The sequence below is a fragment of the Natator depressus genome, chromosome 6, assembly GCF_965152275.1.
Source record: "Natator depressus isolate rNatDep1 chromosome 6, rNatDep2.hap1, whole genome shotgun sequence".
Lineage (NCBI taxonomy): Eukaryota > Metazoa > Chordata > Testudines > Cheloniidae > Natator > Natator depressus.
Window position 1 is genome coordinate 94,238,703 of NC_134239.1, and position 27,817 is coordinate 94,266,519.

General features: G+C 39.1%; 1 protein-coding gene and 1 non-coding gene across 2 annotated transcripts in view; both read right to left on the minus strand.

Moving 5' to 3' along the window:
* Positions 1–675: 675 nt before the first annotated feature.
* The window catches only part of GTF2A1 (general transcription factor IIA subunit 1), a 34,595-nt gene continuing 7,453 nt past the window's right edge, over positions 676–27,817 (minus strand). The window contains exons 3-9 of the mRNA XM_074956072.1: positions 25,685–25,886; positions 24,073–24,137; positions 18,107–18,182; positions 14,413–14,546; positions 13,642–13,959; positions 9,325–9,414; positions 676–4,666 (exon numbers count right to left, since the gene is read on the minus strand). Coding sequence (XP_074812173.1) covers positions 4,559–4,666; positions 9,325–9,414; positions 13,642–13,959; positions 14,413–14,546; positions 18,107–18,182; positions 24,073–24,137; positions 25,685–25,886 — 993 coding nt within the window. The 3' untranslated portion in view covers positions 676–4,558. The remainder of the gene's footprint in view (positions 4,667–9,324; positions 9,415–13,641; positions 13,960–14,412; positions 14,547–18,106; positions 18,183–24,072; positions 24,138–25,684; positions 25,887–27,817) is intronic.
* LOC141990277 (small nucleolar RNA SNORA79) lies at positions 24,441–24,581 on the minus strand. The gene has a single exon (XR_012640145.1). It is a non-coding gene; the product is annotated as a small nucleolar RNA SNORA79 (small nucleolar RNA).

A 27,817-nucleotide genomic window follows, 5' to 3' on the forward strand; every position in this document is an offset into this window, starting at 1 on the left:
CTATATTATGAAAATACTTACAGAATCTTGTCCACGTTAAAACAATTGTGTATATGTAACTATTTAATGCATCAGAAAATAGTAAATAAAATGGCAAGCTTATTTTTTAAATAACATCTTTAATTAAAGTTTTTGCAAAGGCAAAATATTAAACTTAAAATAGGTCTTAGTACATCAAAATACTAAGTTCTCTAATTGTATTCCAAGCATGGCCTTTGAAACATAATATCCTGTATATCACAGAAGAGCAACCTTGATCTGCAATTGTACAGAATGAATTTTACAAACATAATAAATATATTTACCCCCTTACACATAACAGTATATGTACAACAGCAGTTGACAATAGTAGCTCAGAACAGCAGAAAAGGACATTCCCCTTCCCCATATTTTTATTAGTACCCTATGCACGCTGGAACAAGTGAACTTTGGATGGCTACACATGTAGCTAATCCAAAATAGTTCTTCCTGTTTAAAAAAGTTCCTTTTTGTCCTCAGTATCCAATCCAAACTAAATTTAAAAAAAGTGAACCACGAAAAAGAGTAGGCAACAGTAGCTTGATTTGCAGGAAAAAAAGGCCTGGCTTGTACATATGCCCCAGGCACTCAGAATAATAGGAAATCAAGACTAAAGACACAAATGTAACAACATACAAGTTTCCCCCATCTTTTGTAACCACTAAACTCAAAATCTGAAACAACTCTGAATTAAATCTTTATAAAAAATTGCAAAGCTGTATAAGGTGACCCAATAAAAATCCACAGTGTGCAGTACCCTAAAGCCACAGGTCTAATTCTTAAACATTTTATTGCATCCTGCAAAATAACAAAAAAGGAACTTTTTCAAATGGAAGACAAACTTCAAAGTGAACTCTAGTGAAAAGGGTCTCATTTTTCTCCTGCATTGGAATAACAAAATTTTATCCTGGTAGCGTTTTATGGTGACATAATTGCTTTTGGGTATTGATGGATAATACAGTTACTTTCACACAACAAAACTGAAACCCAGCCAAGTTTACTTACACTGCATTAAAAATAAGAAAAAAAACAAAAAACCACATTGATACAAAACTGTTATATCACATTTAGTATGTTATTCGCTCTTTTCCAGCAACTGTGCTTCAGAACCAAATCTAATCCCTTAGAGAATAAACCTGCAACCACAATCTTTATACTTGTCATGATCTGTTGCTAGGAAAATACTGAGGTCAAAAAGCAGCTTGTAATTACAATGCAGGAAAAAGGTGGATGAAACCTCAGACATTTTGCCACTAACATTGGGGGCAGGAGAGAATAAAGTTATAAATTTTATTTAAATAGTCCAATATAAAGTTCCTTATGTGACTAAGTCTCTATTATCTCCTTAGCAGACAACATATTTTTATTCCTTTTCAACTTTGATGTTTTTATTAAATGATTGCACACACTAAAAAGCCAATATAATTAGAGCTAAAATGTTTATTTATGACTGAAGCACTGCAGGACACCTACTGTCTCAGGAATCCAATAGACCTCGAGTATCATCATGCTGACAAAGCAGGAATATCTGCAAATTGAGAAGGCACAAGACTCCCAACTTTGTCCAGTTGCTCTGTAAATTTCCATTAGCCCTGAAGGTTAATATTTTAACCATGAAGTTATCATCCCTATTTTTTCCATCTTAAAGTCAAAAAAGGTGCTCTGTTATCTGTGCAAATCTAAACATAAGCCCTCTTGAAACCGTTAATTGCCTTCATAATACTGAACTATTTAAATGAAAAATCTATTTTCTACTTTCAAGAAAAAAAATTAATAATTTAAAAACTATGAACATGGGAATCCCTTGCCCTCTGAAAGGAATGGAATCTAATGAAATGGTCTGTTCAATTACAACATTAAAACCATGATTAAAATTCAAGTACAATAATAAAATTAAGCAAACTACATTCTTCAGCAAGCTGCTACAATAAAATGAAATTAAAACATGCTTTCTGATTTAAAAAAGGAACACTTGACATAGCAATAAGAGCACAGTTTGGTATGTTTATATTTGACTGGCTTTCAGAAGATTTCACAGGTACTTGTATTAAAAGACCAAAACCCTCATCTGCCAAGCATACCATAATTAATTTGCAAGACACTGTGCATGTACAGATGGTTTCTAAACGTCCTTTGAGATAAACTAAATTTAAGTCATCTTTAAAGCTGTGGTATCCCTTAAAATAAATAAAAAGGCTATGCAATGTCTGCTCTAAACATGTGGGTGAAGAACCCTAAATGTAAGAAGAGACTAAATATCTTGTACAGTAATCTGGGTTCCAGTAGTATAAACAGGAATCTGTAGCTAAAGGGGTTTCATTGGTTGATTTGTGCACTATATGGGACTTGTTCTAAGTCCATATTTAAGTAATTTGAAAGGCTATGAATCTACTCGTGATAGCCATCAACACTACTCAAAGATACACAAGAGAAGCAAGGGTAATAATTAGTTGATAAGTAATTGATTTCATTGTAATCACATATGCTTTAAAAGTACAGTGGCACATTAAAAAAAAAACCAACAAAATTTCTGCTTTGCACAGAGAAAAAGAAAACGCCACTCAGCATGAGATACCTGGAAGTCCAGAGCCAAATTTGTATCCTAAATGAGTAGAGCATTAATTACCTATGAGTTAGTAACACCAGAAACTGAACTTTAATGACATTTACAATGTATGCAGATCAGGTGGTTTACTAATAAACATATGGCTCTACATGTGAATTAAGGACAATTTCGTTCTATTTAGTGACACCACAGGAGCAAAAACATATGTAACTGCTCAGATTTCTTCCTTGCAATGTGCTGTGAATTTCCTGTAAGCTACTGAGACTATGAATGCATTTGGAGATCAGTAACGAAAGACAGGTAAGGGAGACAGAAGGCAGTTAATATACAGTGCTGATTAAATACATTTGTGATTTCATTAAAAACAATTTTAAAAGTTTCATTTTGCAAGAACAAAAGCCAAGAAGTAGTGGGTAAAGTTTCTGCTTCTGCAGTTCTCCCTAATTTGAGTTACATTTGACTTCCTCTGCCTTCTTTTCATTGTTTTTCAGGTAGCTAGTAAGAACGTTAAGTTGTAATAGGGAACCACATAAAGCATGCTCACTCCTTCGTTGGAAATGTCTGATCTAGAATTCCAATTCCCTCTTCTCTGCTGCAGCAGGAACTCCATTCCTGAAAGCCTGATTGCAAGCAGAACCATCACATGAAGAAACGGTGTGTTTGCCCTTACCAGCAAAAAGCTTTTTGCTATTTATGACATGTCATTTTCAGACAAGTGAAATTATGTTAGGGTTTAGCATATGTGATGACCTAATTTTTGCATTACCAAGACACACACTATTTTAATTTTTTGCTTACATTACTCTAACAAAATAAACTATTTCCTCATTGATGCTTTCTTTTAAAAAGAACAAAAACAAAAACCACCAAAATTGCATGTCACTTGGAGATTTTAAACAGGTTCCCTGCAACACATCTTAACTTGTCAGTAAGAATATACTTTAAAATTACAGGGTATTTTACAATTAAGCTCTATTTCCTGATTAGCAGAACTTCAGCTAAGGTATAAATGGCTATATATATACTTTCCCTTATCCAATTTAGCCATTTCTGTAGTATTTGTCCAACTGTATTCATGGATGCCTGGGCTGTAAATGTAGTAAGTGGTTGGAGGAATGCATACACTAAGATCAAAATACCTGGAGTTTTCATTTGTAAGGTCTCCAAGACACTGATCTTTTAAAGAAGTGAAGGAAAGCTACCACAGAGTCCTCTGAGCTCCGTGAGGCTGAACCACTTCAAATGCCAAGAATGTTTTTAAAAATAAAGTAAGTGGTTTGAGTTTTCAGAAGGAGCTACAGGTGCTCAGCACTTTTGAAAAGAGTCATTCATGTCAAATTGAAATGGCTCGAAAATATAAGTAATCATTTTACATTTTGTAACTGCTAGGAATGAAAATTTGTTTATGGGAGAAGAATTGAGAAAATTAATTGTAGTTAAAATTATACATGACTATAGCAGAATTAAAAATATTTTTGTTATACAAGATAATTAAAATGTATCACTTTAATTCTTACTCTTCTGTACAAAGCCTGCACACCGTTCAAACAATATTCTGACCACCCTCACTACCAAAAGGAAGTGTTCAAAACAAAGATTTGTACACACATAAGCATTGTCAGACTACGAGTATATCAAAAGGGAAGAGTTCCTTCAGTTCAGTGGAAGAAATTTTAAAACCTTAACCCAAGGGGAGGAACAGGGAGACAAAGCCTTACATGCTAATTACCAGCTGCAGGTACCTGTATATAGAATTGATAATTAAGGTATCCCAGACAATGCTAGCTGCTACAGTCCCATGGCTTGCCCATTTGAAGTAGTGTCTATGTTGCCACGCTCTACCTTTGTTGCGGTAGTTTTGTTGGTACTGTTCTTTTCTGATGTGCAGACATAAGTTTTGGTTGACGTTTATGTCCAAGTCTCAACCTTTCTGATTTTTCTTTTTTTCTAGTTTTTTGTTTTGTCTTAAAAACTTCACCATTCTGCATCTCCAATGGCTTTGGAAAATACATAATCTCTTCCATTGAGATTCATTATGCCATCTTTGAGGTGAAACTTCCACTTGTTTTTACTTCTATGGATCTAAAAAACAAAATATACATACTGAAACAGTACTCTGTATCAGAAACAAGTAGCAACTTCAGGACTAAACTGACAAGTTAGGAAAAGAAAATCCAGATAATGATTGGTCACATAACTGATCATTATGTATGCATGGAGATCTAAACCCAGGATCTGACCTAAAAAAAGTGTTATTGCACATCTGGCAACATTTGTGGCTCATTTTCTAGCCAAGGGCAAGTTCCCACAGGAGCCATAAATAAACCCTGTATCCATAGTAACCGTGAAATCCAAGGCACATAACACATTTTATGGTAGAGAGAGGAAGGTAATTTAATCTTTATCCATCTCTAACATGAATTAATACCCTTTTCCTGTTGGAACTGGGAATGTAGAACTCTATTTGGAAGCAGCACAATTCCAGCTTTTACTCACTATATTGAAGAGGTGGGAGACAATTTGTCTGACCAGCCCTGGATGAAAGAGGTGAATGAGGCAGCAATACAACTCTGACCCTTTACCTTCATTTGTTTAACCCCGCTTCTGCGTACAACCCGCCTTGCTTGCTGATCTCTAGCAGAAAAAGAGGAGGAAAGCGAAATAGGCCTAATACAAGGTTGGAACTTGCTTCTCCCTGCCGTAGCGCTGCAGCTAAGGTCAGAAACACCGGAGCTGGATTTCTCTGGATGTAAAAGAGAGGGAGCCACCAGACTGGTGTTCTCTCTGAAGGGCCCTCAGCTTAGGAGGCTGCTTCTCTCCTTGGTCTGAGTGGTCAGAGTTAACTGACCTCCAAGACACACTGCTAGGCTTATCTATTTGCTCAGGCTTTTGAAGAGGAAGGGCCTCGATAGGAGCTGCTGTTTGTGGTGGAGGATAGTTTTGTTCTGTCCTAAGAAGAGTTTTACAGTAGAACCTCAGAGTTATTAACATCTCAGGAATGGAGGTTGTTCCAAACTCTGAAATGCTCCTAACTCTGAATAAAACATTATGGTTGTTCTTTTAGAAGTTTACAACTGAACATTGACTTAATACAGCTTTGAAATTTTACTATGAAGAAAAATGCTGTTTTCCCTTTATTTTTTAGTAGTTTATGTTTAAAATAGTACTGTACTGTATTTGCTTCTTTGTCTGTGCTGCTGCTTGATTATGTACTTCCAGTTCCAAATGAAATGTGCAGCTGACTGGTCAGTTCATAACTCTGCTGTTTGTAACTCTGAGGTTCTACTGTATTGGGAGTGCCTGATTAGTTTGCTTTTATTTTAGGTTTTTGTGTTTTTTTTAAGTTATGTCAACTGTAAGCTCTCTGTCCGGGGCCTTCTTTTCATCATGTATAGCAGTGGTTTTCAACCAAGGGTCCAGGGCCCCCTAGGGAGGGTCTGCCAGTTTCAGGGGGTCTGCCAAACAGGACCAGCATTAGACTCTCTGGGGTCTGGGGCAGAAAGTCAAAGCATCACAGCATGGGGCTGAAACACGGAGCCCTGCCACCTGGGGCTGAAGGAGAAGCCTGCGAAACTTAGCTTTGCGGTGCCCCCTGCTTGCTACCCCTTAATGCCAGCCCTGGCTTTTATATGCAGAAAACCAGATGTTGTGACACAGGTGGGCCGTGGAGTTTTTATAGCATGTCAGGGGCCACAAAGAAAAAGGAGGGGAATCCCTGATGTATAGCATGCCTTGACCCGATTCTTTACAGAGGCTTCCAGGTGCTAATAGGATACAAATAAGGGGAGATTTTCAAAGACAAGTGGGAGCTGGGTGCCTGACTGGCCTTTGTGCCTTAGAAAAAAGTCTTCCCCTTAGTAAACAGTAACAACAAAAAGACAACTAAGGCAAAAGTAGTCTAAAATAAAAATAGAATGAACTGGACTCTCCAAGAGAAACTAGTAACCATGGACACCAGTAAAAAAATAAATAAATAAATAAAGGCTTTCAAAACGAGTCACTAGGTGAATTTAATTATCAACTGAATCACAAAAAATTGAACACCCGGCCGTTCCCAGAATACAGTAAGAACAGTACAACTAAAAGAACTGATCATTCAATTTTGGCTGCAAGCTACACGAACTATACATTTATTTCTTGTATACTTTTACTTGATTAATTAAATATGCCCACACAAAGGATATCTGGTATCTTGTAAAAATTTGATTAAAATGATATGTTCTACTGCAGGCCTATTTTCATTCCAGATAATATTTAAGTGTACAGTCACTTGCCAAACTGTACCATGCAAGTGGGCTTAGCCACATGCATCTTAAAAGGTAAAAATTACATTAATTGCCCAACTAGCTCAACATACATACATAGTAATTTTAGGGATAAATAGGCTTTTCATCATTCATTCAAAATATTTTACCCATCAACACAGTAAATGAGAGAACACCTGAACACACAATTTTCCAGATTCCCAGCTGCCCAAAGGATTTTTTTCTTTGACAAAAGTAATGTAAGAGAAAGTGTGTCAAGCTCTGAGTAGTGAATATACAAGACCCCCAGAGTTTCTCTCTCACACAAATAGCTTAACTTGTCACTATCCTCCACAAAAGGGAAGTGAAGTTCCACGTTTTCAAAGAGTCCAGTGTTTACTACTTGCCAGGCAGAGGAGCTTATTTTATTTGGCAGACTTTCTGGTGGATTCTGTTAGTATGTTAACACAAGATTAGCCAAAAATCATTAAAGATGACAGCTGAAGTGAAATGCACCAGACTGAAATGTCAGCAGGTAAATTTGTGGAAACCTGCTTGGCCAAGTTATGAGGATTTGAATTCTAGTCTAATTCAGTGTGCCCCATCCTCTGAAGAATCTAATAAAGCTATCCAAACCAGTAGTTCACGTGTGAAATTGTTAAATGGCGCAGTACCAAAACTGGAACGTATCTAGTAGAACTGCTGAGAAGATTAAGCACAAACCTACTTCAAAACACCAGAAAATATAGGCTGGTTGAATTTTGTTCTTATCTACCCTCATATTGAATCTGCACTTAGAGCAGGTCTAGGGTTTGGATGTAAATGAACATTACAACTTCAGACGTTTTTCCTGTTTTTTGGAAAGTCTAAATGTTTTTTTCATTCACGTTTCAGTTCTTTGCACTGTAAAAAGGGCCTTTTTCATGTAATCAATACACTGTGGTCCTATGAACCCAGTCTTCAGCCAAACAACAAAGGAGGGAAATCCACCTGAACATCTCACCACTGCTAGCCTGCACTGAGTTTGGGGTTTTCTGATTCTACATCTTTTGATTTTTTTCTTTTTATTTGTCCAATCTCATATTTCCAGTCCAAGGCTCTTAAAAAAAGCTAGCCACTATATAGGAACCTAGCTACCCAGGGGATTGCTAGCTGAATGTAGAAAAGAAAGGCTGTGTGTTATGATTTCCAATCCACGGTTATAGCAGCCAAAGACTGTTCTCTTCAGACGGCTGTTCAGTCTCTTGTCTCAGTAGACAACTGTCCACATCATACAAAACCCTCCATACCTGGCATCAACTGATACTTTTTTAGCAGTCTATGCAGACATACCCAGACTTGCTGTCATAAATATAAAGGGAAGGGTAAACACCTTTAAATCCCTCCTGGCCAGAGGAAAAACCCTTTCACCTGTAAAGGGTTAAGAAGCTAGGATAACCTCGCTGGCACCTGACCAAAATGACCAATGAGGAGACAAGATACTTTCAAAAGCTGGGGGGAGGGAGAAACAAAGCTCTCTCTCTCTGTCTGTGTGATGCTTTTGCCGGGGACAGAACAGGAATGGGGTCTTAGAACTTAGTACGTAATCTAGCTAGATATGCGTTAGATTCTGTTTGTTTAAATGGCTGAGAAAATAAGCTGTGCTGAATGTAATGGATATTCCTGTCTTTGTGTCTTTTTGTAACTTAAGGTTTTGCCTAGAGGGATTCTCTATGTTTTGAATCTAATTACCCTGTAAGGTATTTCCCATCCTGATTTTACAGAGGTGATTCTTTTTATTTTTTCTTCTATTAAAATTCTTCTTCTAAGAACCTGATTGCTTTTTCATTGTTCTTTCATTGTTTCATTGTTCTTAAGATCCAAGGGTTTGGGTCTGGTGAGGATTTTTATCAAACCTTCCCCAGGAAAGGGGGTGTAAGATTTGGGAGGATTTTTGGGGGGAAAGATGTTTCCAAACGGACTCTTTCTTAATAACAATAATAATACCGGTTAGACGTTTGGTGGTGGCAGCGAAAGTCCAAGGGAAAAAGGTAAAATAGTTTGTACCTTGGGGAAGTTTTAACCTAAGCTGGTAAAAGTAAGCTTAGAAGGTTTTCATGCAGGTCCCCACATCTGTACCCTAGAGTTCAGAGTGGGGAAGGAACCTTGACACTGGCCAACCCAAAGAAGTGATCCTTTTTCAGGCACACTGGTAAGACAGTCTGGAAGAAAAAGAAGTTCAACCACTAATTTTAACTGAGCCTTGCTTATAACAGAGTTTTGAGAAGCAAGTAGACACACAAGTTGGAGATAATAGAAAACATAGTTAATTTCACATGTTAAAATAGAATACAAAAACATTATACAATATCAGATCACACTAAATATTAAGACATTTATATAGCCCCATGTATACACACACTGAAATACAGCTTAAATTCATCATTTGATGGGAAGCAGAGAAAGAGGAACAAATAAACGTGACATTCATAAAAATTCTGTTTTTAGAGATTTTACCTTATCATACTGACATACGACAACATTCTCTGTATCAAACAGCTCTTGTCCTTCCTCATCACTCACATCATCTTCACTATTAAGGGGCTCCTAAAAGAAACATTTGAAAATAGTTTATGATAAACTGACTCCCATCTATTAAGATTATAGATATTTTGATCTTTTGCATGAAAATAAACTCTGGTTATAACATGAATGAGAGTTTCAGTGCGGGGAGAACGAGGCTTTGAGGTAAAATCTTGATGTGCCTGTCACAATTACAGGGCGAGCTTGACATCTGTCCCCCTCTTCTGGTCTCTCTAGAGTGCACCACCTCACTTGTCAGGTGCCTTTACCCATCTTTGATTGACAGTTTGCAATTCTCCCACTCCCAGACTATGCCTGGGCTACCGTATCCTACATACGAACTGTTCTTACCTAATTGGTCTGATTGAGTTTGGGCACCTGTATTTTTTCCCTTTAGCAGTCAGTGACCAGTGGTGAATATAATGAGCAGACAGCCTTCTTAAACCAAAAGTATTGTTTATTTTACCAACTGGAACAAAGCTTTTAAGAAAGAAATAGCCTACCTACATGTTTATCTTGCCCAAAAGCTACCCATTCCCTGATGGTAACCTAGACAGGCCTAGCATCTCCAGATACCCCAGCAGATACCCGTGTCTCAGTCTGGCTCCCCAACAACAACCCCTCTGCTATAGTTCTTTTGTTCCTCTGTTTCTCTGGGCTTTAAGCCCTTCTGGTTAAAACCAGCCCTCTAGACTCAGCAGGAGATTATACAAGAGTCCGCAGAGCCAATGTTTCTGACATGGTCCCTTAACAACTGTAGTGGTTGCTGAGGGGTGGCTTATGTTGAACCATTCTTTTTCTTCCTGCCTGTGTTAATCAGACAGATTCCTGTTCAGCTAAACCAATGTAGTCATACAGTAAATACCCCAATAACCAGTACATTATCCCGTATTCATAAATTATCCCAGGGCAGCTCCAAATGTTACTGTGCCCAAGTTCCATTTTCCAAAATGACTTTGGCATTTGCCTACACTAAGAACACTCCAGCAACATTTCAACGGGTTTTTATAATCATATGTAAACAGCATATGTTTTAAATCACTAGTTGATAGATCACTACTGAAAACATGAAACATCCTTTTCCTAAAAAAGTCTCACGCAGTCCCTCGCCATTGCTTTCTCATTATACGGGTTAATTATAAGAGGCACTGGGGCAAGGCAAGTTTAAATCCCCATCAACCATGATATTAGCTCTTGATTAGCTGGTATGCTATTATTTTTCAATCCAAGAAGGAAAACACGCTTCTTTGTACCAGAGGATGCCCTACCTCCTCCACCCTCACAGATGGTGGGTGTATTAAAGTGACCTACCTGATGCACAGAACTGGAAGTAGTTCCTTATAAAGCAGGTTGATAACAGTGAAAAGAGGAGGCTAGAGCAACATGTTGCTGATAAGATCTCTGGCCTGCTGATGGTTATATTTAATAAATCTTGTAATATAAGTGAAATTCCAGAAGACTGGAACAATGCTAATATTTTGCCAATATTAAAAAAAGGCAATCAGGATAACCCAGGTAACTATACTCCAGGGAGCCTGATATGAATCCTGGGAATGGAAACACTGATACAGGAGTCAACTGATAAAGAATTAAAAGACAGGAACATAATTCATGCCAGTCAACAAGGACTTATGGAAAACAGGTCTTGTCAAACAAAGCTGATTTCATTCTTTGGTGAGATTAGGAGTATGGTTGACAGGGTAGATAAAAATAAATGATTAAAAAAAATCTTTAAATCGGATTTTTTTTTTAATAAAAACGAAGGAAAAAACCTATCTAAAGATAGTTTTAATTAAGATACATTATAAAGGTATTTCATCATGGAAGAGGGATTATAAATTCTACTTCTATAGTATGAGACAATATATTCATGTAATGTTTAAGAAAAGTTTTGTAAATGAGTTCCAATAGTTCATGGATTAGCGACCCAATCTTATGGGGTTTCACAGGCTTTTGTATAGATTACTTAGGTTAATCTTTCTATCTACCCAATGAGACTCAGTTGCTCAGTCTAGAAGATACCATCAGAGATGTTTAGTTTTGCAGTTCTCAAACTGTAGATTTGCATCTCCAGAGGTAACATGCTTGTTAACAGCAAAAAATTTTTAAAATAAATAAATAAATATACAGAGGTGAGAAACAACAGACCTCAACTCTATTGTCCCTCTGCAAATTTGTGTACACAGAGCAATTCCTTACCTCTCTTTAAAAGTGCAAAGTTTCAAAAAGTTCAATGAATAGAAGATTGTTTGGGGCAGAATAGATCTGGACAAGGAGAAAAAGTCTGGAGATAAATGTGAGAAGTGAGGGACATATGCTTCTTCTGTTAAAATATTATGTTTTCTGTTGAAGAAAAAAAATCCAGACTACATAACGTTGTTGTTTTAGTTAAATAAAACAATTTAAATGTCTGTCTGGTGATCTCCTCCTAATACAGCATGGCAAGAAAATGCTCCAAATATTAATGATTAACCTGTTGAATTGGAGATAGTTCACCTCCCAATGACTTCATAAATATCTGCTTCAATTACCTTTGGTAAATGAAATAAGCAAACAATCATTTTCTGATATAGCTGTAAAACTAATCTGAAAAGTTTTCAATATAAATCACTGTTTCAAAACATATAGTGTGTACCTTCTAAATATGAAACTTACATCTACCTCTGAATTGTGAAGAATATGTATTAAGGTTATAACAACCAACAGGAATGCACTTTTATGTAGAAAACCATGATTAAATTGAGTGTTCCTGGCTAGTGATTTAAATCAAATCCACCCTGATGGTTGATATAGGTAACTGTAGATGTACTACAAAACTTTTGAAAGCCATTTGACTTAGCACTGTATGACATTCTGATTTAAAAGTTAACACTGTACAATATTAATAGAGCACACATTAAATGGATAAACAACCAGGCAAGTAAGAGATCTCAAAAAATAGCTGTCAATGGGAAATCATCACTGAGTGGGGGTAGTGGGGTTCAGCAGGCTTAGTGCTATTTGACATTTTCATTAGTGATTTAGAAGTAAATATAAAGTTACTGCTGTTAAACATTGCAGACAAAGACTGGCAGAGTGGTAAAGACAAAGACATTGCAGACAAAGATTGGCAGACTGGGCAATCACACAGCACAATCTGGATCATTTGGTAAGCTGAGTCCATTCAAAGAAAATGTGTTTTATGAAAGACAGGTGCAAAGTTATGCATTTAGGAATAAAGAATATAGGCTGTACCTGCAGAATGAGGGACTGTATCCTGGGAAGCAATGACTCTGAAAAGAATTTAGGGGTAACAGTGGACAAGCAACTGAGCACAAGCACCCAGTACAAAGCTGTGGCAAAAAGGGCTAATGCAATCCTTGGAGGTATAAAGAGGGGAAAGTAGAAGTGGGGGAGGGGATTTTACCTCTGTATATAACAGCAATGAGACTGATACTGGAATGCTTTTTAAAAGGATGTTGAAAAAGTGGATTGGGGCACAGAAAAGAATGATAAAAATGATTTGAGCTCAAAATACCTCTAAATCTCCTGCCACATGAGCTCAATCGGTTTAGTTTATCAAAAAGAAGAGTGAAAGGGGTCTTGATTACAGAGCCTAAGTACCTTCATAGAGAGAAAATAAAGGTATTGAAGAGCTCTTATCTAGCAGACAAAGGCATAAAAAGAACTAACAGCTGAACGTTAAAGCCAAACAAAATTCAAATTAGAAGTTAGGCAAAAGTTTTTAATAGCGATGGTGATTAACCAGTGGAACAAGGGAAATGACTGAATCTCCATCTTTTGGCCTCTTCATATTAAGACTGGATGCCACTTGCGACTTGATTCTGGGCCCTACTATTTCTTTTATAATCTCTTCGTTGCTGAAGAGGTTTATGAAACCGTTTGCAATAGTTTAATTTAAATACACAGAAGTGCTACTTTGGTGCAGCTGCATTGCTGAGGCACATCTGTGAAGACGCTCTATGCCGACAGGAGAGAACTCTCCCATCTGCATAATTATTCCACCTCCGTGAGAGGCAACATAACTTCAGTATAGACTGCACTTAGGTTGCTGTAATTTGCGTCCCTCGGGGTGTGTGTGTGTGGCTTTTTCACACCCCCGAGTGACGTAAGTTATATCAACGTAAGCGCTAGTGTATACCTGCCCAAGATCACAGACACCCCCGCAAAAATCTATCAAATGAAAATGGAAGTTCAACATTAAAGTCTCAATATTTTCTAATCTTTTAGAAACATTTTATCAAATTTTACCTCTTCAACCTGGCCATCTTCACCTCCATCTTTTTCTTTGTCTTCCTCTTCATCATCATCATAATCTTCTTCCTCATCTTCTTCTTCTTCAGATGATGTGTCTCCAGCGCCATCAACTTGGAGTACAAGTGGTGCTTGTGGTTGTGCCTGTTGCTGTGGTTGCTGCTGACTGGCAGCAGTAATCTGTGCTTGTGCCGGTGTAGGAGCTGCCACTGTTGTGGGTATGACCTGTGTTTTGTTCCCTGTAAATAGGATTTGCTGCGGCTGAATAATCACTCCTGTCTGCTGGGAGATCCCTCCAGGGATAGGAGCCAAAACCTGAAAAAAGGATTTTATATTAGCAATCGTGCATCCACAATACTAACAGAACAATTACTTACCAAAAACATTTGAAACCTGTCAATTCTTTATACTACTTCAAGCAACACAGTCACAAACATAGTTATCAAACACAGAAAAGTAAACAAAGATTTTTATAATTTCACTTTTAATATTGTGATAACTTTAAAAAAAATTGGTAACACTGGATGCAGATCAGGTAGGAAGATCCTGCACAGAAGCCAAAGATATGGAATTTCTAAGGCATCAAATAAGTTTTTAAAATCCCCATTTCTTTATGCAACTCTCTGTCAATTTTTCAGAGCCATTATTGGCATGCAATTCAAACAAAAGAACACATACCCTTGTACTTAAATATGCAAACTACTGGAAAACCTTCCTACCGGGTTAGTTTTAAGTATGAGCCCACTTATTCAAAATGTCCCTCTTTACCTGCTGTATAACAGGAGCTTGTACACCACCAGGCTGCATCTGTGGTATAACCTGTTGCTGTAGAACCACTGGCTGCTGTTGCTGAATGATATACTGAGCTCCATTTGCAGTTCTAACTACCTGCAGGATCTGGCCTGCAATGAAAACAGAACCACTTAAAATGTAAAAATCCACACCTAAAATGATCATCTCTTTCAAAGTTGGTCACCAGGAAAAAGACTGAGCATAATTAAGGTAGAAAGTTCATCTTACACTTCCACCAATAACAGGTTGAGAATTTTTATTATTTTTAATACTTTAAACATGGCACACATCTACAGCTTCAAAACAACAAGTCTTCAAAGCTCTGGACAGGACTGTCTTTAAAACCCAACCATATGTTTACAAGGGGCATAATGCAAGAGTAGTTTAGAAAAGAGACAACAGGCAGGTTGCTAACAGGTGATACAAGGTCTCACATGAGGCCAAAGATTAACTCACTAAAGCAGCACAGCAATCTTCTGAATATTCATTCCCTACATATGAAGAGTGTATTTCATGTTTTAGCAAGGTCCCTGTTTAAAAGGACAGAAGCCAATAATATAGATATACACAAAGAAACTTCACTTTCTATCCTATTGTGTAGGCTTCTATCCGCTGTTAAACAGATGCTGTATTCCAGCATTGAGGACATTTCAGTGTTGGGAAACTATGTTTTTCTTTTTAACAAAACATGTGAAAAGTCCAAGCATTTTTTCCACTGAGTCTACTAATTTCACTGACTGCACTAAAGGATAGCTAATTCTTTAATTTCTGTCCTCTGACAAGGCCAAGATGAGGCCAGTAGAAGAACAACTCCTTCTATAGGATTTTAGAAATTTGATAAAATCCATTCCACTTTTTTTGGGGGTGGTGGTGGTGAGGGAATAATATTTTTACCTTAAAAGATGATCAGTCGCACTGTGTAGAATACTGTTTTTTGCATATATTGCAAACAATACTGTAAAATATAGTTGTCTCTCTTGCTATTCTACAGTTTCCCAGTTTCACCACCTTTACTATGCTTGACAGAAAAACAGATACACGGGAGATAAAATTTGCTGAACCGTTACTGGGACAAACAAAAGGTATAAGAAGGCAGGTATGAGTGGCTTTTTATACTAAGCCTTTACTCCAGAAGAAAACAATTTCAAAGATTCTTCTGCTCTGCATCTCCCCCACAAAAGCACCATGACTGTGAGCACTAAAAGCTGTTTCGGACAGAAAACATGTTTTCACAATTTAGATTGGTCTTTTTACACGATAAAACTACTGGATTTGTTTTCGAACAAAAAAAACCAATTTTCCCAGCCATTTTTTACTTCCTGGTTGCTTTCGAGTTGTCCCTTGCAGACCTCATCAGGGCTGTTAGACAGCATTGTGATGTGAATATTCTAAGCTTACATTCTTAAATTTACTCCTAACATTTGGAGTAAGGAGACAGCTTTAGACAAGGGCACTAACGGGTAAAGAAGAGCTTGAGCCCTTGGTCCTTGACTGTTTTGGAATGGGCTGCTAGGAATGGGGTTTCATGTGCCAGGAGTCAGAGGGGCAAATGCTCAGAGGGGGAGCAATTCAACCTCGGTATATACTTAAACTCTATATTTGGCTTTTATTATAGTTACCCACTCACATTTTTAAAGGTGACTGAGGAAAATGCAAACTAACTGTGTCTCCCCTTCGAATAAATCCACAGCACAGGGGATTTATAGATAGGATCAATACTGCAATCTAAGTACAGGCAACCAGACTATCATGATGCCAAAACCGATGGGCTTTGCAAGTGGAGAACAAACTCTGAAGCAAAAAATATTTAAACTGTTTTTCAGAAATATCCTTATGCTCCGTAGATAAAAGCCTAGCAAGGACAGATTAGTACTCAGAAAAGAGGGGTAAGTTCCAGAGGCAAGAAAGATCCACTAACTTCATTTATTTTTCTTTATAAAATGTCAGCATCAACTAATTTAAGTAACAGTTTATTATGTCCATTCACTTTCATCTTCCTTTTCCCTGTCTCTAATGCCACTTTCAGTTATTTAGGTTCTTGCATGTCCCTGATCTCCATAATATCTAAACTACTTTTCTTTCCATGTATTATGTCTTTTTCTTTTCAGTCTGACTGTTGTGTAATTCTCTTTCTCCATCCCTCCTTTCCATGATACAGTCTCTCTTTATCCCCATCTCTGTAGTCTCTCTTTCATTACCCATGTCACAGTCCTACCACCTTATCCCTAATTCACAGAGCACATGCAATAGTCCCATGTTTCATCTCATTACAGCGGAGAAGCCTGTAAAAGATGGTCACCAGCTCTGTGCAATAGATATAAAGTTGCAGACAAGACATACCCCAGCTTCAACTCTTCCACTTTCTTATCAGAAAGACAAAGGAGGAACTGAAGTGATATCCAGATGACCCTCACCTCCATCACCTCCCGCTAAGAATAGGTTTAGCTCCCTGACTCCATCTAAAGCATAAACTCAGTGGTCAGGATCTACACCTGCAAAGAACCCAACCTTGGGAACACAATCTCCCTAGGAATCCGTGCCCTTCCTCCTTCCACATCCATTTGAGAAAACACTATAGGTACGACTGTGTGTCTCTCACTGAGGCCACGGACTCCGGTGCTGGCTATGGGGCTGCCCGAACAGTTTGGGTGTGTGGGAGTGAGCTAGGGGCAGGGGTGCGGGGAGGCACTTACCTCGCAGTAGGGGGCTCCCTAGCTCCCACCAGCATGTCCCTGTAGCTCCGAGGCGGAGGGGCCAGGGGACTCCATGCGCTGCCCACCTCTGCAGGCCCCGCCCCCGCAGCTCCCATTGGCTGTGGAGCGGCGCTTGTGGTGGAAACAGTGAGCGGAGAGCCGCTGGCTGCCCTTCCCCCTGGGAGCTGCAGGGACATGCAGAGCTGGGTAGGGAGCCCGACAGCCCTGCCAACCCTCCCCCCAAGCACCAGCGGGGGTCCCGGGCCATGCACCGCTGCTCGCCCCCTCCCAGCAGCAGTGGGGTCTCAGGCCACCCGCTGAAGCACCCACAGTGCTTCCAGACCGTGCCCCCCCCCCCCCCCAAGTTTTAGTTAGGGGTATATAGTAAAAGTCATGGACAGGTCACAGGCAATGAATTTTTGTTTACTGCCCGTGACCTGTCCACGACTTTTAATAAAAATACCTGTGACTAAAACGTAGTCTTAACTATAGGGCAGCACTTCATAGGTGGAGAAAGATTGCTGGCAACGACATAAATAATTTGTGATTGATCCTATGGTATACACTTGTTTTCCTGTAAAACTAAGAGAGGAATTTTTTCCTTGTATTAAGATCTGAAAGTTTCACCTCTGCTCTGAATCAGATTTCTACACCATTATAAACCTCAACTTTCCTATTTCAGACAAACTTCCATTAAACGTAGCAGTCTTTAAAGCCGTCTATATTTAATGTTTATATTTTCAAATAGTAAACAGCTGAAAAACAATACCTTTCGAAATGTATTAAATAAAATCTTTTAAAGTTTTATGCTGGTAAAGTAGCACTGTAATACATATAGCTCAAGAACTGTATGGTAAATTCCCTTTACTACAAAACTCCTTCCTGATTTTTAAATGTTTCACATGAAATGTAAAAAATTACAATCATTTGCAAATCAAATAGCTTGTCTATAATCCATTTAATGTTAAGGTAATTACCTGAATTTGTAAGTATCTGCTGAACAGGAGTAACACCAGCAGGCAAAGCCAAGGTAGCTGCAGTGGCAGCCGCACTCTGAAAGGTAAGAAACCTGTTTTTAACAGCCAGCATTACTGCCAATGCTTTGCATCACAGCACACTAGCTGAGGATTAAAGAATAAGCATCTGTTGAGGTGAAGTAGGACAAATGTACACAATCACCATAGCGTCTATGGATAATCAACATTTACTCATAAGCAAGTTTCCGTGATGTTAAAAGGAAGATGACTAATAGTATAACATGCATATATTCGCTATCATAGAAGTGAAATCTTTCTGATTTCTATTTGCCTGCTTTGATGGTATCCCTTCATTCTATGTGCATCACACGTCATCTCGATTCTGCTTTATTTCCAGGTTTGCCAGAAAAGCTCTGGGAATAAGTTTTGTTCATCTGTGCTCCCTCTGCTGGCCAGCTGTTGAGTAGCGGACCATAACACTAATAAAAACACCCTGGTAGCTTCGCTCCTTTTTTTTTTTTTAAACCAAAAATCTGATCATTCTCTAAATTATTTAAAAAAGCAAATGAGGGAGATTTTTAAAGTCAAAATTGGAGTATGGCAACTACTCTTTGTGCCTTGATCTGTCTCTTAGAAAATAAGGCCTAAGTAGACAGTGTATATGATTCTTCTAATAAGTGATCTTATTTTAGTCTTAGAAAAACAAGATGTGAAACAGTATTTAAAAAATTAGGACTCTACTCCCAGCTCTCCAAGTTAAAGTTAACCAGCCTCTCTGAATATGTTATCTGACTAATAGAAAAGAAAAAAACTCAAGGCTTAAAGTGAATTGTTCAAATCCTGGAATAATGCCAATATCAAGGGTAAAAGAAAGTAAGTTCCTATGAATTACATCTGAGACGGGGTGGCCAACCTGTGGTTCCGGAGCCACATGCGGCTCCTTGTATAGGCACTGACTCTGGGGCTGGAGCAAAAGGCACAAACTTTCCAATGTGCTGGGGGGTGCTCACTGCTCAACCCCTGGCTCTGCCACAGGCCCTGCCCCCACTCCACCCCTTCCTGACCTCTCCCTTGAGTCTGCCTTGCCCTCATTCCACCCCCGTGCCAGGAAACAGCTGATCGGTGGGGCTACCAGCTGGTGGGAAGTGCTGGGGGGGGAGGTGATGGGGGGCTACTAACGTGGCTCTTTGGCAATGTACATTGGTAAATTCCAGCTCTTTCTCAGGCTCAGGTTGGCCACCCCTGATCTGAGACAAAATATCTGATCAAAGAAGTTTAATCACCTGATAATTGACACCATACTCAATATAGTGAAACGATTTCTGTTTTCTAGACAAGATCATTTCGTAGAATACAATAGCTCATGTGTGATCTTTTCCTGGATCATCTATGATAAGTTTAAGCTAAAAACAGTGGCACCAGAACTTGGGGGGGGGGGGGGGAGAGGGGCGCGCAAAGGCCCTCCCACTTTTCACTGGGGCGGATCACACCCCCTTACCCTCTTCTTCCCCCCAAGGCCCTACCCCACCCACCAGGCCAGCATGGAGCCCTGCCAGGGAGCCTGGGCAGCTGTGGCGAATGCTCCACCTGCCCGAAGTGCGGGGCGGCTGAGAGCAGCCCCCAGCCTGTGTTCTCACTCCCTGCCCAGCCAAGGACAGGTGGAGGTGGAGGATCCACGACTCCGCGCCGACTCCCCACACGGCTCTCCCTGACCTGGCTCCGGCCAGGGGGAGCATCAAAGCCGCAGCCCAGCCAGCCACAGTTAAGAGCCATGCGGGCTACCGTGAGGAGCCGCGGCGCAGGCCCAGGGCAAGTGGAGGGTCTGCCGCGGCTTCCCACAGCTGCCTGCCCAGCTTTTATCATGGCTGGGCTGCAGCTCCAAGGGCCTCCCCCCACCAGCCAAAGCTGGGTTGGGCAGAGCTGCGTGGGCAGCTGTGTGGAGCTTGGGTCCCTCCACCTGCCCTGGGTGGGTAGCCCTCGGGGTGGAGGCACAGGCAGGGGCTACTTCCCCCTCACCTCCTGGATGGGGTGAGAAGGGCTCACTGGCCCTGCTCTGGCTTGGTCAGGGGGGACTCAGTCTCCCGACCCCCCCATTTTTGGGAGGGCTCCGGCACCCTTGGCTAAAATATTGTCAAGTAAAATGTACAGAATCACGGAACTTTGATTTTTTTTTTTAAATAAACCAAAAGAGTATGGATATTTGCTCAGGTAAGAAACATTCCACAAAAATAAAAGCAACAGAGAAGTATTGGGATAAAGTTTTAGTAGTACAACCTTTTCTTGATGCCAAGAGAATTCTTGGAATGGATTGCAATGAAACGCATTCTAGCACTGAAATGTAAGTTCTGCAAGTGACTCTGGATTTGAAGTTATTTTTATTGCATCTAAAAGACAACATGATTTGTAGAAAACTATGGACAAATTTGTTGTTATTCTTTAAGACTATCTAAAACCAGAATTATTCCTCAACACAACAGGCCATGGCAGCTAGAGAGAAGCTTTATTTTAGGAGGCTGAATGACTACAATGACATAGAGTTAGCTAGCCTTGGGATACAGCCAAGAAGCAGGTCTACGGCTAAAGGCATCAGCCCTGAGGAAGCTGACTCCGATGATTGTCTGCATAAAGAATTAAGGCCTGAGAGTCTGCATCAATACCTTGCATTCACTATTTTTAACAACTTAAACAAGCAACACAGGTGTGTGTTATACTGGATTTGATTTTACTATGAAGCAACACAGTAATATAAACACTAAACAAAACACACACAGTTGTTATAACAAATTCATGACAGACCCTCTTGACCATTTAAACAAAAAGGATCAAATAGACATTAAGAACATTTGGGGATTATTTCAAAGTTTAAACTAAGTGACCAAAATGTATTCTGGGCCAAACGTGAAGATGTTTGTGAAAGTCATTGAGAATGGATGCACAACTTAAAGTCTGCAAATTAACACGAATCCACTTGGTTTTGAACTGTAAATCGATCTCAAATGAACCTTTGGATTTTAGTCCATATGATCCCAGTGTCTCATCTTAGTACAAAAAATAAAAATGTAATGACAACATCAGAACTAATTTTACCCATGCTGACTGTCAAAAACAGTTCCAACTAGCAGTCAAATGTCACTCCAAATCAAACTTTGGGCAGTTTGACAATTCTACCAAGCCCTACTACAGGTTTAAGTTTAAGCAGAATGTTAACAGTAATACCTGAAATGCTGGAGGATACTATTGCATTTTTCATATTGATGAAAAATTAAAGTGCAAAATGGATTTAAATTTTACTATTGGGTAAAATGCACATTTCTTGTTTTATGTAGTGTAGTTATAGCCATGTCAGTCCCAGGATTGTAGACACACAAGAAGTTGGTCCAATAAAAGATATTACCTCACCAACCTTGTGTCTCTGTTTCTGGTTTGTAAGAAATCAGATCTCCCTTTGCTGGCAGACTGATGTAATCGCCAATCAGAACCTCCCGGAGAGTGACACTCAGTAGAAGCAGACTAGCGCTTTTCTGCTGTCCCTTTACCGCACATCTTCTTACAGATAGGGGAAAGGACACTACTAAAGCATGTTCTAATTTTTTCTTGCCTTTAAAATAAACAAGCTGTGTCTGCTTGATCCATTCTTAGTACAGATTTAAGAGTTTTCTTTAGTCAAACATTTCTTTTACAAAGCCCTAATTGGACAGATTCCTTAAAGTAGTTTTTTGTTTTGTTTTTTTTAAAAAGCTTCAGGCTGTACTCTGGGAACAGCACATGTTTAAATAGCTACACATACTTTCTTTTTACTGTATAGTATTGGGCTCAATTGAACGAGAACTAGAGAAGAAACTCAGCAGGGTAAGCAGGCAAAATCCGGTTTCTGCTGCTATTCAGTGGAATTTACAAGGAAAGTGAGGCAGAAGTCAGTTTTAGTTTTCATTCAGCCTTTGGTTGCATCATGTTTAGTCAGTGCATCTAGGATTTTGAAGAGAAGATCAGCAAACTATCTGACAGACAATGAGCAAATGAACTGCTTCTGCCTTAATTGTGCAACTTTATTTATTGTGCTTTTAAATTTACATCAAACTCTGGAAGGATATTCTTTAGCATGGAGTTCTAAATCTAAATAAATAACTAAATTTAACTTGCACAGATTGTGTTTTGGATGTCTTGGGCTGCAGGACAATAGGTTTTTCCCATAGCCTAAACTTGATGTCAAGCAAGAGAGACAAAGTTAGACTACAAAGACAAAACTGTAAGGAATGGATAAATGGTTAGGATAAAAAGTTGTGAATTTACTTTTGCAACAACAAATTAATTGAAATAAATAACCAGAAAGGCAGATTCAAATCCCTGTACAGTCAGTATCATTTTTATGAGTTTATTATTTATAATATTTGAGGAATGTCATTCTTCATCTGGTAAATATAACATAAGGCTTGCACCAGGGTAACAGTATTTTCCACATGTGAAGTCATCCCTTCCTGGGATTGCTGTCATACAGATTTGTATCAGTATTAGCTGACCCTCAAAAAAACTTAGTCTAATCCAGCAATATTTAGACTGAGGCTTGCAAACCACAAGTGGCTCTTTAATGTGTCTCCTGTGGCTCTTTGCAGCACATGATATTAAAACAATGTGTAATTTAATTAACAACCAATCAGGATGCTTTTACTACGTTATTAACCAATTGCAGTTGATAAAATAATAATACTTGGTCAGTCATTTTAGTGCGAGAATAATTTTTGTATATATACACACCTCTACCCCAATATAACGCAGTCCTTGGGAGACAAAAAAATCTCACCGCATTATAGGTGAGACCACGTTATATCAAACTTGCTTTGGCCCCCACTGTTCCTTGTTCCCTGACCACCTCCTCCAGAGACCCCCGTCCCTAATCACCCCCAGGACCCCACCCCCTGCTCCCTATCCCCTGACTGCTCCGACCCCTATCAACACCCCCCTCCCCCCCCCGGACAGGCACTCACCGGCAGCGGCGGGAAGCGGAGCAACGCGACCCCAGCCCGCTCCACTCCGCCACCTCCCAGCCGCAGCACTCCGCTTCCCGCCGCTGGTGAGTGCGGGGAGGTTGAGGAAAGGATGCCCCCTGTACTCACCTGCAGCGAGAAGCAGAACGCCGCAGCTGGGAGCTGGGGGAGTGGAAGGGCTGGGGCCAGGCCGCTCCACTTCCGCCACTGCCAGTGAGTGCAGGGGGATCTCTTCCCCCAAGCCCCCTCCACCAAGCGACACGGCTGGGGCTGGAGCGAGGGAAGCGAAGCGGGCTGCTCCTGGGCCCCTGCTAATCCCCCGGGCCACTCTGGGACTGCAGGACCCCGAAAATGTCCCCCCCCCTTTGCCTCCCAGACTTGGGGGGGGAGGAAGGAGCCCCCACCACCCCCGAGACCCTCTGCCCCTTATCAACCCCTCGGCCCCGGCCCGACACTCTTAATGGAGATTTACCGCATTGTATGCGAACCTGTGTTATATCGGGTTGCGTTATATCGGGGTAGAGGTGTGTGTGTGTGTGTGTGTGTGTGTGTGTATACACACACACACACACACACACAGATACATATATATACACACACACACACACACACTCTAAATATTTCCTGTCAGACTGTTTAAATATGTATAGCACTATAGTAAATGAAACAATGAATTCATGCTACTATGGTTCTTTTGGGTAATGTTGATTGCTAACTTGGCTCCTGAACCACTGAGGTCTGAGTATCACTGGTCTAACTTATATTTACCTATAGGATCAAGCTACACCCTAGGTCTGTTGACAGAAGCAAGCCCTGGATAAACAGTTCACGTGTTGTTAGCCTAGCAATCAGTGAGGCAGGAGCCATCTTCTGCCAGTAACTCTTGGTTTGTTTTTTGGCATTTGATATGACTCATATCAGACTTTTATCTTCACTATTTAAATAAATTACAGCATTGCATAAAGTTGTAATTCTGAGTCTTACCATGCCTGATGCATTCATGTGCTGTATCAACTTTGAATCTGGCACAATAACCTGCTGCTGAGGTGCTACAAACAAAAGAAACAAAACGTCAGTTCTATATGATCTGAACAAAATAAGTTACAGGAAGCAGGTAAAGGACTAGTGATTCAAAGCATGTGGTTGTACCAGCTGTTCTTTACTCTGAAATGTCTGCAGTCCACAGATATGCGTGTTTCTACTGCAGTGATTACCTTCATTAGAATCCCTGGAAGGTGATATGGCAATCCTAACTGGATCCATAGTGATTTGACCTCAGCAGCTTCCTTTAACTTCCCTGCTCTTTCTGACACTGCTTCTTAAATCAAACCTTGTTTTAGATATTTAAATAAAAGGGTATGACCCTGCAAATTTCAAGGAACATGAGGATAGGCCCACTATCCCAACATCCTCTAAACAGAATAAGTTGGCATTAATCTGTGATGACCTAGAATCTGAAAATGAGTTTCGAACCACAGAAAAAACAGGCAACAGCAAGGACTAAAGTGATGGTGACACATGATATTAAAGTGACAAGGCAACAAGTACATCATGAAGTGTAAGTTCTCATCCAACCTTATTTTGTCCCCAAGACTACTCTGTAAGTCAACCATATTTAGAATCACAGCATTTTGTTAAGACTATACAAAGCAGAGTCTTCTGTTAATGAACTAAAGATACAGGGATGCAGATATAAAAAGATGCATGGATTTCGAATCTTAAGTTGTAAGTTCTTTGGGGGCAGCGACCACTTTTTTCTTCTCCATTTGTACTGCATTTATAACAATGGGGTCCTGGTCCATGACTGGGGCTCCTAAGAATTGTCAAAATACAAATAATAATTCTAGTGTGTGTCATGACTGTAAGATAACACATTGTCAATTACCCTCATCAACTCATGCAGACATGGTATTAGGTTGGGTTTTTGTTTATGCAACGGGGACTCTGTAAAATCAGAAAACGTTTGCTCCCCCTATTTAATGCTTAATCAAGAGTGTTTAGAAATGCTTCCTTGGAATTCTTAAGGTAAAGTCTGCAATGTGATAACTACATTTAAAAAAGATTATTTGTATGGGTAAGTTTGACAGTGCATCTTGAACCCATTCATTTACATACTGCGTGACCAGCTGGGGCCACAAGCAAGCCATCACATTTTTTTTTTTGGCTCAGAACTAATTCCAATATGAAAAACATGTCTGTTTAACTGATTATGTGCAGTAAAATAGTATTTGCATCCTCATCCCAGTCATTTTAAAAGAGACTAGAGGTTTTGTATAATTTTTAAAATCCTGTTTCAACCTACTTAATGAAACTCTCTCTTAATTGAACACATACACTGATTTGTTATTGTAGGGCTACTAATGACTAGTGGACTGACATTTTCATTATAGAGAAAAAAAGACATTTGTTTTGGAAAAATAAGTTATGTGGGACTAGACAAATATATAAAAGAGAAGTTAATAGACCCAAAGTTTGATCTACCAACCAGGACACCTTAAATTTGAAAGACTCAAATTCTCCTGAATTTAATTTTTTAACCGAAAACTGCTGAAACCATAGAGAGTTTCACGTAGGCACGTTAGAGAACCAGTCTAACCTTGCTGGGATGCAGGAATAAGGACTTGTTGTGTCTGGGATTGCTGCTGCACAGTCTGCTGTGGTTGTGGATGATGATGATGATGGTGGTGGTGATGCTGCTGCTGCTGCTGTTGCTGCTGCTGAACCTGCAACAAAAGTTGCTGTTCTTCTGAATGAAACCCATCTACAGCCTTGGACTGCATCAGCTTGTTCTCCCACAGCTGTGTTTGAGAGAAAGAAAAGGTGGTATCTCCAGGTGTCATTTTAATGTTGTAGGATTGGAATTATTACAAATAATGCAATTCAACTTGGTCCTTATTTATCCTGTACATTCTACTTTGTCACAAAAACTTTGGGCATATGTAGGTTGGGTATATGCCCCTCTCCTAAGGCACCACACAGCAACAGAAGAAAAAAATAGTCCAAGGGAATTCTAAATTTAACTTTCATGGACATTCCTTTCTTCTCCCACAGGTGAAAGATCATCCTTATAACTCCACATATCGGAAGCAGGGAGGCAGAGATAAAGTGGTAGCTCCTATCCTTCAGTTCCCACCCCCTCTACCTCCATTTTAGTTTTCTCTCACCAGAAGCATGTAGTCTTCACCACAGCTCTCTCAACATTTTTCTTTCTAGAATTTCTACAGATAAAAAGAGTCTCAAGGAAGATTCATTATCTTCACCAGAAGCTCCCATTAGTGCAGAGGATTGTGGTTTTATATAGCGATTTAATTATTTCTATCCCCATAGTATCTAAAAGCTTTGTCTCTCAGGCCTCTTGTTCTACCATCCCCTGCTTTTCACTGTTTCCTCCATTTTTACTGTCCTTTTCTCTGTTTTGATGTCTCAGGACTTGTCTTGTTCAGGAAAGTATTTGAGAAGGCATCAAGAAAAGCATCAGACAAAATATCCTTTATTCTGGTAGCTACCCCATGTCACAATTTTGGTTTACGGGACACAGTTTGCATTCTGGTGAAGTGATGGTCCCTCAGAACTCTCCTCCTCAGATGTGTACAATGCAATTTATCACATGCCATGTCAGAAAATGGGATATTTTTGCAAAGCAAAAGTCATTAGATTTTGAAAAGTGGAGCACTCTACAATGAAACTCTTCAGCTTACAAAGAGGAGAGAGAAAAGAAAAGCATCCCCTATTCAGGATGAATTAAAAAAGATAGTTACAAATATTTGGATTTTTGAATTTAAATTCAATACAGATTTATTTTTAAATAAACCTATTTAATATTAAATTTGAAGTTATGACCACTTATTAGGCTTAAACTTATTATAATTTATTTAAAAAATTAAATTAAAAAATTCAAGCATTATGTTTCTTGCCAAGCTTTTTAGAAAAGTCAAACCCCAGAACTTGTGGAAGTCACTGGCTAAGCAACTGGAACCAGAGTATGTTATGTGTTAAACCAACTTTTCACAATGATATTCTCTCTGCACCTACAGAAAAGGCTATCTTCTTCATTTCCGTTTATTTGACTAGTTCTGTTCAATGACTAGTTCATTCAAAGTTAACAAACAAAATGGGAATTAAAAAAGCAGGAAAGCCTGTGTTCCTCTGCCAATCTATGAATAAAAATTCAATATGAGTGGATGAGATCAACTAGCTCTAAACTCTTGAAAGACATGGTACCCAGAAGCAATTAATTAAAATCACTAACTACAGATAATATTTCCTTTGTTTAATAAAGCAGTTATTTTTAAATGCAAAGTGTTTTAATAAACTTTTTTTCTTATGTATTCAACACATTTAAGGTAGTTTTATTTAACCAATAAACAACATGTTAAAATGCTGGGTTTATGCATTTTTAATTTAATTTGAATTCTCATCCAAATATAGCTTGACATAAATCACAAATAAAAATTAATCGTCTAGTATTTTACAAATGCATCATTCACACATTTTCTAACATAATAAAATATGAAAAATCTAAGAATCTGAATAAATGTAAGATGAGCTATATACAACTGTGTAAATACATGTGCATAGATACAGTGTATTCTCCTAGTTAGCAAAAAGAAGCATCAAATTTAGCTTAAAGAATTTAGTTGCAAATCAACATGCTTTAATGGTTACCAACCATTAAGAATCAACTTTTCTTTAGGAAAAGAACCAAAAAGATTAAATGCAAAGCAAGATT